Genomic DNA, 14351 nt, shown 5'->3' on the forward strand with positions numbered 1-14351 from the left:
TCCTCCCATTGGATCTCCTAGCAACCTTCTCTATCCCATTCGAAGGATAAAGGTAAAAGAGGAAACACACATTAGATTAGTTTTATTTTCTTCCAGTCACAAGGGTCACATAGCCACACTTACATTGAGCACTTAAATTAACTAATAATTCCAAGTGAAATCAATTTAATAAAATTTACCAACAGGACTCTACAAAACATTTCTACAGTGTACAACACTGGGTTACAATTTCATTGCCGGATTTATTTCGAAGCAGATTTATTTTCAAAGCAACAAGCATTTACTTTTGGCACTAGTCTATTTCATTATTCAAATTTCTGTCAATTGATTATCTGCTTATCTATCATTCATATTGTATGCTTGTGGCTAATGTACTCTTGTGTAATCTAATTAACTCCTAGAACTATTTTTCTTGTTTACTATAGCTTAAGCAGCTTTAGTTGTTTTAGGGACTACTACCCTTGTATTCGCTAGGAATTAGCCTAGATGGAGGAGTCAAGATTGAGTGACAGCAACTCGATTCAAGACTTGCCCCCAAGGACACACTTAGTGAATTAAAGATTTATTCCACGTAACCCGAAGGTGTAGATTAGGCTGCAACAGTGCTTATCAAAATAGACTATAATCTCCTCGATCTCTCTGGAATGCATTTTCTCTACAGGATAACAACAAGGTTGCTGATGCAGGTCTCCAAGTTGTTCTTCCAGGCTGCTCAAAAGCTGAATTTGGCACCATGATAAGGGTTCAAACAGTAGGTCGAAAAACACTTAAGATAAGTCACAGCACTCTGCTAAATCATCAAAATTCACCTTCACATCTACCTGGAAGTAAAAGGACTGGACTTTGGCTTGATTATAGTCCACATTATATGACAAAATTACAGACTGTATAAACCCTCTGTACTAAAACCAACAGCCATATTGTTTACCTCTTTCTGCTGATCTATATAGGTTGAAAAAATATTCCTTAAATTGCTGCCTCAACCAAAATATAGACAGGCACAAATGATGCTGTACGCAATATTCTTTCTATGGATTTTGCAGGCTGAAACAATGTTCTCTGCGTGCTGGAAATTATGCATCAGCATTGTGAGTTTATACACAATGGTATTACCCTTCTGCTGCTGTAGATAAGTTATCAAAACAAAAATGTGTTCCCAAGCTGGTGTAAATAAAGCATCGAAACTTCATACGCTGAGAATAGACTGCCATGTCAATAATCCATCAGGCTTTTCTACAGGCTTAACAGCTAGATGAATCAAACTGCAGAATAAGGATCCATTCTAGATTAACTAAGTGCCTGATATCTTGATCTTGCACATATCTTTTGGCCTTGCTGAAACTATTTCTGGGTCATCCAAAACTTGATGAAGGAAACCTTTAACAGAAACTCTGCTTAGTCTTTAACCAAAGTCCATCTTGTAATACTGGAAAACAGGATGCATTTGTAATATTTTCTATTGGCTAATAGAATCTCCTTCTTCCCCCTCCCACGTTTACTTGTGTTGATTTAATGTCTCTTTCTATGATATTTTGTGTTCATTAAATTTTGCAAGTAAATATAGAAGGGATTTTGCTTTGCCTTAGAGATGATATATGGGGTTTTGTTTCTTGTAAAGTAGAGCTATTTTTGCTTGTCTTTCATGCGAGACTGTTGGAGTTGGACTTTGTCTTCTTGTTTGTCCATTCAACTTTGGACAATCCATCAAGAAGCACAAGATTACAGGGTCCTCTCTTCCCTTCCTCTCTCAAAGCCCTAGCTAGCTTTCTTGCTTCTTTAATTTAGCAATGTAAAGCATATTTTCTCGTCTATCATTAGTATCCCCATCTAATGCTGGGGATCATGTAGTACAACCAAACAAAATATTCCATCAACAAACATATCAAACTTCAATCATGGAAAACAGTCACCCAGAACATTGTCCAATTTATTTTCTCGTCAATTGAATCATAGCTATATGTCAAAAAGACAATAAATTTAGCCATTTGTGCACATGTTTGTTCTAAAAACTTAAAAAGATAAGATGAATGTGTGCTTACATTCAAATCCTTGTCCAATGATTCAAAACCATTGGCAGCAACTTCTGAGCATGGGTGCAATATGGTTAGATGACAATCTTCCTTTTCATCATCACTATCTCGCTTGGTGTTCACAAGATGAACAGAATTTGTACTTTCTTGACTGTAGAGTTTATCTTCCAGGTTCTCTGAGGAGCGAATCCTAAACTCCGCCTTGTAGACATCTGGAGCAGACGGAAGTTTAATACTTCACCCTGTAATCATTAGTTCTAAATCTCATTTTCATAAATTTCAAGAATTTTCTTGAAAATGTTAGTGCAAACTAAGCAAATTGTTGTCCTGAGATCGAAAGCTGCTGAGTAAACCGAATACATCTAGAAAGACTAGATTTGCTCGCAATCAACTACAAAATAAGTTTCCTTCTTTCTAATATATTAGAGAAAATGTCAATACAAAATGGTTGCAAACAATTCCTTCCAATTTCCCTTCTAGAATGGGATGCTGAATGTTATAATGTAAGGAAATTTACTAATAGTTATGGAAGGTTTTACCTGCATCAGGAACTCCAATTCCTTCCACAGTTGGTGGGTGCACATTATTGTTGTGACCATCACTAGCATTCTTGGATAAACCAATTGGACTAGAAGATACAACCGGCCACATTTTATTATTTGGTTGTGCATTACCTCCATCACCCAAAACGTCATCTTCAGAGGTGACCCCTAAATTTAATGAAGCTGAATTTCTACAGTCTGTGATTGATGATCTTCTCTTTTTGTTCTGCCGGTTCTCCACAATTATGGCCTCAGATAGAGCTCGTGCTCTGTTCTTTGACAACTTTATTGATATTGTTTCTTCAGATCCTTTCCTTTCACTATCTAATTCAACCAAAGATGCACAACTACAGGTAGATTTATTCAATTTATCACCCAATTCGTGCTCACATCTTTTACCACCTGAAAATATGCTAACAAAGAAACAATAATAAATCCCATAGAATTTAAAAAATGCAAAAAACATTAAATTGACAAAAGAAACAATTATAAGAATGGTACAATTCAAAAAAGCAAAGATACTAATAATAATACTGATATGGAAATTAGAAATCCAATGTCATATAAGTTTATAACGAACATACCAATGTTCTCTGTTGAATATTCAGGTTGCATACCATGAGAGGAAGATCTTTTTTTCCAAGAACCTGTCTGTCTGGATGATATGAAGAAAACAAATAACGAATGTTGGCCAAATAACAAACCATCACTGAAAAACTAATATGAAAAGCACATATCTCTTTAGAAACAAACATCTAAATTCTAATATAAAACATACAATATATGATGTGCTCTTCCACCACAATATATTGAATCTTAATGCAGTTTTAATTAGCATTCTCGAATCTCAATGATGAGGATATTTCATATTACTAATTACAGTATATTTATCAACAGCACTTGTAAGCTCAACTCAGATCAAAAAGCAGAAGAAAAGGGACTATCAACAATTAGAAAGGCCAAATATCAATATTTAAAGTCTTGCCTAAGCTCGCCATCTTTGAAGGACTTGACATCTGATGTGGGCAAAGAAATCTGAACCTGAACTCACGAATAGAGGCAGATCATCAATATTCAGCAGCCAATTATAGTGCTTGAGTAGATAGGCTCAAAACCAAATTAAGTTAGCTGAACATACCATTTTATTGCATATATCAGAATCCTTGAATGGACTGCAGGAACCTTTGTCAACCAAATTTTCACATTTTTGGGCCTGCCAAGAAAATCTATCATTGTGTTTGAACTACTTATAAAACTACATTTATAATATATGACAAGCAGAAATAGTAGAGCAAATTGTAACAAAACACTTGCATTAGGAATAAACTAAATTTTTAAACCTGTAACATCCACAAAATTAAAAACTGGATAATGAAAATTGAACATAAGCAAGATATCCTGCATATCAATGCAATAGAATTTCTCCAAGTAATAATTTGTGCATTTGTAAGGAATTTAGCAGAAAATTCATTAGGTGTATCTTTTCTTTCTTCAAAAAACAAATCTTATATAATTATATTTCAATAATAAACAAGAGAGTACATCATACAAATTCCATCAAGTTAAAACATGGGTATGCAAGCTTCCCCTCCCCACATAGGCAAGGAATACCACCATATCCATTTTGGCTCCAACGTAAAGAGAATCCGTCTTTGCTGAAGAACCAAATCCTAATACAGAGTGCTAGACCTAGTTTGACAACTTTGATTTGCCCCAAATGAACAGCACATGGTCACCAATAAATGTAGCTCTCATCACTGCTTCCATAAAAAAGGAGCTACCAGTCAACTACATGAATCCTCAAATGTTCCTGCCTGCCTACTTGATCATCCATCTTTTGCCAAAGGTGACTCAGTCCCCAGTAGTAACCCAGTCCAAATGCAATCTACCTGCCTTGCAATTCCAAAATAAATATTTAACAGTTTCTGCATTCTGGAAAATCACACTGCAGTCATCTTTAAACCCTGTATGATCTATAATATCTCTTCTTCAAATGTTGGGTTATTGCTGAGGATTAGCCACCCAATAATCCAGATAGCAATAGATATCCAGGGGACAACAACAAACTTGATGAAGCCTGAGGTTATCGCACAAGCTATCAATGCATTAAACAGACTCCAGAGTGCACAATAGAAAAGTGAGAGCTTTTCCATGGAACAACAAATAATTCTATTAACCAAAATAATACAATGAATCTCTGAGAGGAGATGTACAAGGTGATTACGTTGACCAATCAACTTCCATAGAGTTTAAGCCTCTATATATATAGCTATTGTTATAGACTTACCGTTACAAATGGGTGGACAGAAAGAATTCAATTAAGAATAGGTGGGTAGAAAATACATGCAAAGAAATGCAACAAGTCGGAATATCGTCTCCTGGATGATATGGCCTGTGGTTGTGGGTGAGGCAGTTGCTGAGGGCATTTCCTTGGATGACATTGGCCCCATGTCTGACTAGGTGTGAAGACTGAGATGCCTGGTATAGAAGATTCTCCTGATTGGTTAAAAAGGGGAGGATGAGAAGAAGCAGGTGAAGTAGAGGATATTCCAAACCAACCATTACAGGATTAGGAGAGTCAGGCAACACCCACAGTACCCACCATTAGATGTTCAACTCTGTGTGGAAGACCTACCATCACAAGAGGAGGACACATAAAAAGAGCAAATGGCATTCATAGCAGATAGTAGATATGTTGACAACTTGACATATATTTGATGTAATTTTGTTTTGTCTATTCGGTTTTGACTTCACAAACTACCGACAGTTAATGTAAGTGAACATCTTACATCATTTGACATCGAATATATGTTGTATATCTATCTAGTTTTCATATTTGTACAGCAATGTTAATGGTTTATATTTAAACTTAAATGAAAAAATAAAACATTTTGCATTCCATAATGCTTGTCAAGTTATTGCCAATTTTTTCCAGCTTTCCAAGTTGATGACCCCTCCTAATTTTTTCCCGATTCCATTATTTTCAAAATCAGATCAAACTCCCTAACATCTATCTGCATAGATTTCCATCCACTGGCTTCAAATCTTAACCAATTCATAACCTCACTGTTATTTCCTGTAACAATTAGATTACCTACAAACAACGCTACAATTACAATATCATCTCTTTTGATTCTTATATACAAATTTGGATCTGGTGGACTTCTATTCAGCCTGTTTTTCCAAAGGTTCTCATCAATCTTTGTATACCAGGATGGGGTTTGTTTAAGCCTGCATAATGTATTTCCCAATATACAATATAGGTGAATTTTACCTTTTTTGCACAAAGCAATGGGATTGCCCGTGAACATTTCCTACTCGAAGTCCCCATTTAGAAATGCACTTTTGACAACCATGTAACAAATGATCCACTTGAAACTCATTGCTATAGCTAATAGCAACTTGATTCTGTTTTTGTTTTTGTAACATGTGCAAACGTTTCTTCATACAGTGTCCTCTTCCTATGCAAAACCTTCCACTACTAGCCCATCTCGTGCTTGTCAATTGAACCTTCTAATTTGCACTTTTTCGTGTAGACACACTTGCATCCAATTGCACTTTTAACTTCATATAATCCCATAAGGACCCTATTGCCGCAAAACCTAGCAGGTCCAATGAGAGGACTCACCGGGCAAAGGCCACACCCTATGGCAACAATGAAGAAGGGTTGCCACTGTCACCTCAGCAACCTTCCTCCTGCTGTTTATGTGATTTCAACCATAAGGTAGGCTTCCCTATGTCACCTGCAAGGTATTCTAATACTATGGCTCAAGGTGGCTTATCTTCGAGGTCTAAAGATAGGTAGACAGTGTTGTTAAAATCGCGATTTTATCGGAAAATCGCGATTTTTTCCTCTGCCCGATCAAATCGCGATTTTTATCCGTAAAAATCGCCACTTTTTTTTTATACCGATTTTTATCGAAAAAATCGCGATTTTTTGAAAATATCGCGATTTTTTGCGTAAAAATCGTGGGAGGCGCGGGCAGCGGGGTTTTATATGGCAAATTCGATTTTTTTTTAATTCATTGTGCTGTCGCCGCGCGGAGGAGGAGGAGAAGAGGTGAGGGAGAGGAGCTGAAGGGTTTCCGTCGGATTTGGGAGCGAATCCAAGCGTTTTTAGGAGGAATCCAAGCCAAGATCACCAATTTGTCCATAAAAGAGGTATGTAGATTAATTTTTTTTGGTTTTGCTTCTATAAAAACTTTGGTTTTCATTGTTTTTAAAGAATTTTTTGAAATTTTTCATTGATTTGGGATGGGTAATTTGTTATGACTATGAGAACCAATTTTTTATTTTTATTTTCTCATTTTTTTTAAACATTGTTTATTTTTTTTGAATTTTCATTGTTTTTTGGCATTTGCCATTGGCATTTGGTTGGGTAACTTGGGTTTAGAAATTGGGATTTTGGAAATAATTAACTTGTAATTTTGCAAATGCTAAATTGTAATTTGTATTATGTAATCCTAAATTCCTATTTCCTAATCCTTATTTTTCCATAGGTTTGCAAATTCAAAATTCAAAAACAAACATGCCAAGGAAATTGGATCCTTTCTAGGAATATGGTGACCCTAAAACTCCGAATGATAGACAAAACTTGTATTGCAAGTTGTGTGGAAAGGAAATATTCGGGGGGGTGTACAGGTTGAAGTTCCACCTTGCACAAATCCCTGGACATGATGTGGGGCCCTGTCTAAATACAAATGCTGAAATTATCCAAAAAGCCATGAGAGCATTGGGAGAATTAGAGCACACTAGAGATGCCAAAGAAGAACTCAAAAGGCAACTAAAAAGGTCAGTTGAAGGAAGTGGGCCAAGTGGCACTGGTTCTACTGCAGCGTCAGTCAATCCGGTAGCTGCATCATCATATTTTGTTCCTCGAACCACACCTGGTTCACAACCAACTATTGGTTCAATGCTAAAAAGAACTGAAAAAGAACAAGCTGACAAGTTGATGACAAAATTTCTCCTCTGGAGTGATATTCCTTTCAGCATTGTAAGGAGTAATCCATTTTTCCAACCTACTGTTGATGCTATTGCCAGTGTTGGCCCGGGGTACAAAATCCCTTCTCTTCATGATTTCAGAGGCCGGCTTCTTCAAGATGAAAAGCGTGACTGCACCCAAAGATTGGAGGATTTTAGGGCATCATGGGCACAAACAGGATGCACTGTTATGTCAGATGGTTGGACTGACCAAAAGGGGAGAACCCTTATAAACTTCTTGGTTAGTTGTCCCAAGGGGACTATGTTTATCAAATCTGTTGATGCAACTCATCAAATCAAAGATGCAAGAACTTTATGTGATTTGCTGGATGTGTTTATTTTGGAGGTGGGTGCAGAAAATGTTGTCCAAGTCATAACGGACAATGCTGCAAATTATGTTGCTGCTGGTAGAATGCTTATGGACAGGCATCCTGCTTTATTTTGGACACCTTGTGCTGCCCATTGTATTGATTTGATGTTAGAGGACATAGGGAAAATTCCCTTTGTCAAAGAGGTTGTTGACTCATCAAAAAGCATCACAAAATTTATTTACAATCACACATCTGTGCTTAGCTTGATGAGAAAATGCACCAACAACAAAGAGTTGGTGCGCCCCGCCATTACACGGTTTGCGACGAGTTTCATATCTCTTCAATCCCTCTTGAATTCTATGTGGGATTTGAAGAGAATGTTTCTTTCAGAGGAGTGGCGTGCTTCGTCAATGAGCCGCAAACCAGAAGGAGAGGCCGTCTGCAGACTAGTTTCATACCAGGAAGACTTCTGGGCGGGAGTGCAGGAGGTGTGCGTTGTTACAGAACCTTTGGTAAAGGTTCTTCGGTTGGTTGATGGTGAGAAGCCCGCAATGGGCTATTTGTATGAAGCCATGGACAGGGCCAAAGAAGCCATTCGGTCCTACTATGATGATAAGGGAGATGATGGGTTTCAGAGACAACTCCTTCTATGGGAAGTCATTGATGAGCGATGGAACAACACACTCCATCGTCCCATTCATGCTGCTGGGCTTTTCCTGAACCCTGCATTTTCTTATGCATGTGGGTTTAATTTTGATGTTGAGGTCGTGGAAGGATTATTAACCTGTGTCCAGAAGATGGTGAGATCTCCAGAAGAACGTATGGAGATCTCTAGACAAATTGAGCAATATAAGTTGTCAGGTGGCACATTTGGCTTTGAGATGGCTGTCATTGATAGGACGATTAAAATGCCAGGTATTTTTTAGTTTGTAGTATGTACTTTGTAACTTTGTTTCAACTTTCAAATTTCATTGTTTCTTCAAATTCCATTTTTTTCTTATGTTTATTTAAAATTTTATTTGTAATTTTGTTGTAGACGCATGGTGGAAGATGTATGGTGGCAGAGTACCCCTTTTGCAAAATATTGCCGTACGCATCCTCAGCCAAACATGCAGCTCCTCGGGATGTGAGCGCAATTGGAGTGTATTTGAAAAAATACACAACAAGAAGCGCAATAGGTTAACACTTAAACATTTAAAATATTGCAAATTTCCAAATAAATTTTTGAATTCATTAAAGTTTTAAACAATATTTTTTTTATAATATTAATTATTAATTATTATTTCATGAACTTTGTACAGGTTGGAGTCCCATAGACTTAATGACATGGTCTATGTCTACTACAATCTTCGATTGTGGGTGAGACAACTAGAGAAGAGTAAGACACCTGATACGGAAGCCATCTCATTGGATGGGATTGACACCACTGCTGAATGGAGGGTTGAGACCGAGAGGCCTCTCATGGATCCCACTGAGGATTGGTTAGTGCAGGATGAGGGGGAGGAGGAGGGGGAGCAGGAGCAGGAGCAGGAGCAGGAGCAGGAGGAGGAGGAGTTGGAGGAGCAGGAGGAGGAGGTGACACCGCCTACCCGGGCTACCACTACCACCAGTAGAGGACGTGGTCTCCGTCCACCTAAGCCTCCTGTAGCTGCTACTACTAGTTCTTCAGCTTCTAGAGCACGTCAGACTCCACTGCCATTTCCACCAGCACAGGCACCAGCTTCTACATCTAGAGGGAAAGAGAAAGCTGTGCCATTTTCTCGCAAGAGGGGCAGAGGAAATCAATAGGATTAGACTTTCATTTTATTGTATATGACATTATGACATGATGAGATACATTATCATATTTTTTGTTGATATTTTGAGGCTGAGTTGGACTTGGGACTCAGGACTTACTATTCAGGACATGATTCAATGTTATGTGTGATTTTAGCGCTAGAAATGATATTAAACATCTTATATATTAGTTTTTTTATCATATTTATGTGTCAATGTATTTATTTTATGTTGTAGATGGTTTAGATATTAAAAAAATTGAAAAAAAATGAAAAAAAATGAATATTTTTGTGCCAAACGCTTTTTTCCCGCTTTTTTCCCGCTTTTGTCGATTTTTTCCGCTTTTTTCCCGGCGCCGATTAAATCCCGATCGCGCTTTGTGCAACATTGTAGGTAGAGGGCTTGGCAAGGCCTAAGATGACCAAGATATTCAAAGCTAAGGTTCAAGCTTTCTAAGGTTGGACCTATGAGAAGGCTGCTATAGGTTAAAGTTTGAATGATGTTCAATTTTAGGGAACAAAAAGGGAACAAAAAGTTTCCAATAGAGACTAGGGCTAATGCAATTAAAGTGTTTTAGGGTTGTTGGATATGTGCAAAGAGCAATAAATAAGGATGATGCCGGCCCTTCTAGGGAATGCAAAACAACTTATGATATTAGATTTTGCTTTTATATGATTTATATAAATTATCCCACAATTTAGAGTCACTCCTATGCAATGAAACAACACTTTACAAACAAATCTGCTCCTAAAACCCTAACGGCTGCCCTAGCTATTGAAAATAGTAGCGAGTGAAGGTCTTCTTTGACTTGTGCCTTAGTCAAAGTGACCACAAGCAGTCTTTCCTTAGCATGCGCAAGTTCCTAAAAATTAGGACGAGTTCATGAAGCAGCTTCACTCACGTGAATAGTTGGAGGCTCAGTGATTTGTCTCTAGTGCGAGTTAGCTTTGGAAAAGGACAAGTGACCAGTCTCAAAGGTTATTTGTGGCTAGGACAAGTTGGATGAGTTAGTTATACTCAGTTAACTAGTCAATCACAGGTCGGAGTTCCAAAAATAAACTTGCCAATTTTAGATGGGTCATGTTGACCATTAGAGTGGCAACTGATGATTATATGAAGACTCCATGCCCAAGGATGATCCAAAGGACACTTGTACCATCAGATATCATCAGTGAACAAGAGTTTTTAAACTCTACTTCTATTTCTCATCATCTTTCTTGTACCCAGATTCCACACCCTCTAGGGAATTGTAATATGTGATACTAGTAATGATTGAGTCTATAGCAGGCCTAGGATGTTGGGACTCGATCAGCAAACAAGTACACCTTGGAGTGTTTTTTTTATCTAGTTAATTATCCCTTATTTTTTAGAGGGATAATTTTCTGGGTTTTTTCACTCACTTTTTACCCCAAAGTCGAGGTGACGGTTTGAAGGTTGAGTCCCTAACACATCTTAATGTCTCAAGTCGATGTATATTACAATGCTAGGTCACGCAAAAAAAATTCATGCAATTTGGTTAGGTCTAGGTAGTCATTTTTTAATTTTTTAGATTTTCCACACTTTGAAAATTGCAATAAAAATTGTATTTGTAATGTAATAAGTGATGTCTAGAGAAGTTGTATGGGGTATGAGTAATGAAATTTGCACCTCTCACCCTCAACTTTCTACATTGACACACTTTGAGGGATTAAAAATGTGTTTTAAACCCTCAAAAGCCATTTTTCCTAAGTTTAGTGGGAAATCCGGCAATTAATTAAACCAAAAATTAAATAAATGGAAAAAAATAAATATCCACACATGCTTCTATCACTGCAGCAACTGATTTACTTTTCCTACTTATTCCACCATAAGTTATTCATGAAATCACTTCAATAAACATTAAAATAAATATTGTTGCAGATATCACACCGTAATACAGAAACAAACATATGCACAAGAATCAACACATTGACACAGATATTTTGGACTAATGTCCCCGAAAAAACCCAATGTGGGAAAACCGGTGTAGCAAGGGAGGATTTTATTATCCAAAAATTTTCTAGTACAACAGGGTGCCAAACTGGATTAGCCACAGATAGACAAATTCTCCAACACTTCTTCTGAACCCAGCATCAGCCTTGCTGACCTCTGCGTGGCCTAAAACCCTCTGCGTCAGCCTGTTGAGACTCTACGCAACCTCTCTGGCCTTCTGCGTCACTCCTGCAACCTCTGCGTGGATGACGCAAGCCCTGCTGGCTCTGCGCAGTCTCTGTTGCCTCTGTGTGGCTCCCTCCGGCCTTGCGTCTGCCTCTTCTGCCTCTGCGTTGATCTCTCGTCTCTCTGATCCATACGTGTTGCCTCCTAACTGCTCACCAAACCACTGGTTCAATTTCTTAGCTAACCCCACTCCAGAAATTGAACTGATTGGTCTCCCTCAGTGTGTCCTCCAAGTGACCCTCAAGCCTCCTCTTATACTTTTCTCGTTGACAAATCAACGGTCGAGATTAAGTCCCTAATCAACGGTTAAGATTAGATCTGGCTTGATCCATGACTTTTGGACCATTCTAAAGCAGTTTCATATTAATTCACATCAATATTTTATTTTCCCTAAGTTTAGACTTAGGGATTACATTAAAAATATTAATTATTTTAATATTTCCCAAACCGTTTAGAATCTGCCCAAACCCTTTCTGGGTATTGGAGATCTCATGTGCCTTAGCCTCTCCACCAAGTTTCGTGGCTAGAGCACATTCGATGCTGCCCCAAATCAACACTCCCTCTTAGCGAGGAATGTGCTTTGGCAATACTCCTCACTAAGCATTACCCTGATCATCCGGCATCGGTTCCTGTGCTGATGCTAAGCCTTCCTGCCCAACATCCTCTACACTGTTGTAACATGTACTGCTGCTCATGGCTCTGCCACTACTACTGCCACTGCTAAATCTGTACGACAACTCCCTTTGCATCTGTGTTGTTGCTGGTCCTTTCTCCCAACATTGCATCTGCACTGCAACTCCCTCTTCATTCATACACTCATTTCTACTTCTGAAAGGGGTTCTTTACCATCCCTATCTTTTCCCTAAAGTAGTCAAATTTTGACTTTCCAAGGGCCTTGGTGAGGATATCTGCCACCCGTTCTCCTGTAGGACTGTAGCTCAACTGCATAGCTCCTCGTCGGACACAGTCTTTGACAAAGTGACATCAGATATCAATATGCTTTGACCTATCATGAAACACTGGATTCTCAGAGAGTTTGATGCAACTCTGATTATCGCACATGATCCTGGTCGCCTCCATATTTCTTCTAAATAGGTTCACCAGCAGTTTTCTAAGCCATATGGCCTCACACGAAGCTATGCTTGCTGCCATATATTCTGCCTCAGATGAGCTCAAAGCCACGGACTTCTGTTTCCTACTGCACCAGGAGGTCATTCTTGATCCAATGTTGAAACAAGACCCAGAGGTACTTTTCTGATCCACTAAACTTCCTGCCCAATCTGCATTAGTAAATCCACTCAACCTGATATCCTTCCCCTTGGTGTATAAGAGCCCATAATCAATCATTCCCTGTAAATTCCTGAGAACGTGTTTGGTTGTTGCACAATGTGCCCTCTTTGGTTCCACCATGAACTGACTGAGGGTGTTGACAACATAGCAAATATCTGGCCTGGTATTGACCAGATACTTCAGGGACCCTATGAGTTGCCGGTATAGGGTGGGCTCAACATCCTTGTCTTCTGATGCATCAATCTTCTTCCAGTTGGTGATCATTGGCATAGACATAGGTCTACAGTTCCCCATCCCAAATATTTTCAAAATTTCTGTAGCATACCTTCCTTGCCCAAGGAAGATTTCTCCTTTCTATTGCCAAACTTCCAACCCTAGGAAGTAGTGCATTCGTCCCAGATCCTTCATATCGAACTTTGTGGCTAGATTCTTCTTACAGTCCTCAATGAGTCTGGATGATAATGTCAGAAAGAGATCATCCACATATAATACTAAGATAAGCGGCTCGTTCTTTACAACCAAATAGTAGAGATTCGGATCGCATCACTCTTGACAAACCTCATCTTCTGCAAGTAGCCATCTATTCGACATACCATGCTCTCGGTCCCTGCTTCAGCCCATACAAGGCTTTCTTCAGTCTGTATACATAAGACTTCTTCTCATGAGTTTCAAAGCCCTCTAGTTGTTCAATGTATACCTCTTCTTCTATTACCCCGTTCAGAAATGTCATCTTGACATCCATCTGATGAATCTCCCATCCCATCTAGGCTACAAGCGATATCATGGTCCTAATAGATGTATACCTGGCTACCGAGGAAAAGGTTCCCTCATAGTCAATCCCTTCCTTTTGAGCATACCTGTTAGCCACAAACCTCGCCTTGTATTTCTCAACACTGTCGTCCGCAGCATATTTGATCTTGTAGATCCATCTCGAACCTACCACAGATCTGTCTTAAGGTCTTAACACCACCTCCTAGACGTCGTTCACCATTATGGAGTTATACTCCTCTACCATCGCATCTAGCCGACCTGATGCCAAGCTGCCTCCTTGAAACTGGCAGGCTCTCCATCCTGAGCTACTAACGCCTGATATTTGTCTGGCTGTTTTTGCTCCCTCTTATTGTTCCTTGGCTCACCAATGAAGTTCTCGACATCACGCAGAATTTGACGAAGTTCCCTGCTAGTTCTTCCTCTGCCAGCAGGTGCTTCTGTTCGCTCCTCCTCCT

General features: G+C 38.8%; 2 protein-coding genes across 3 annotated transcripts in view; one reads left to right on the forward strand and one right to left on the reverse strand.

Moving 5' to 3' along the window:
• Nucleotides 1-14351, reverse strand: part of LOC149250243 (protein kinase and Mad3-BUB1-I domain-containing protein) — a 214255-nt gene that overhangs the window by 175933 nt on the left and 23971 nt on the right. For both annotated transcript variants that reach the window (XR_016266817.1, XM_089458985.1), the window contains exons 6-10: nt 3711-3785; nt 3558-3613; nt 3157-3227; nt 2570-2974; nt 2040-2242 (exon numbers count right to left, since the gene is read on the reverse strand). Coding sequence is in view for 1 of the 2 variants with exons in the window: in XM_089458985.1 (XP_089315111.1) it covers nt 2040-2242; nt 2570-2974; nt 3157-3227; nt 3558-3613; nt 3711-3785 (810 nt within the window). In the remaining variant the exon portion in view is untranslated. The remainder of the gene's footprint in view (nt 1-2039; nt 2243-2569; nt 2975-3156; nt 3228-3557; nt 3614-3710; nt 3786-14351) is intronic.
• LOC149250244 (uncharacterized) lies at nt 8377-9885 on the forward strand. The gene is made up of 2 exons (XM_089458986.1): nt 8377-9041; nt 9165-9885. The coding sequence occupies exons 1-2, from the start codon at nt 8914-8916 to the stop codon at nt 9649-9651; spliced, it is 615 nt and encodes a 204-aa protein (XP_089315112.1). The 5' UTR covers nt 8377-8913; the 3' UTR covers nt 9652-9885.

The sequence above is a fragment of the Pinus tabuliformis genome, chromosome 7 (assembly GCF_031772625.1).
Source record: "Pinus tabuliformis cultivar Carrire ecotype Pingquan chromosome 7, CPIR1, whole genome shotgun sequence".
In the NCBI taxonomy this organism is placed as follows: Eukaryota; Viridiplantae; Streptophyta; class Pinopsida; order Pinales; family Pinaceae; genus Pinus; species Pinus tabuliformis.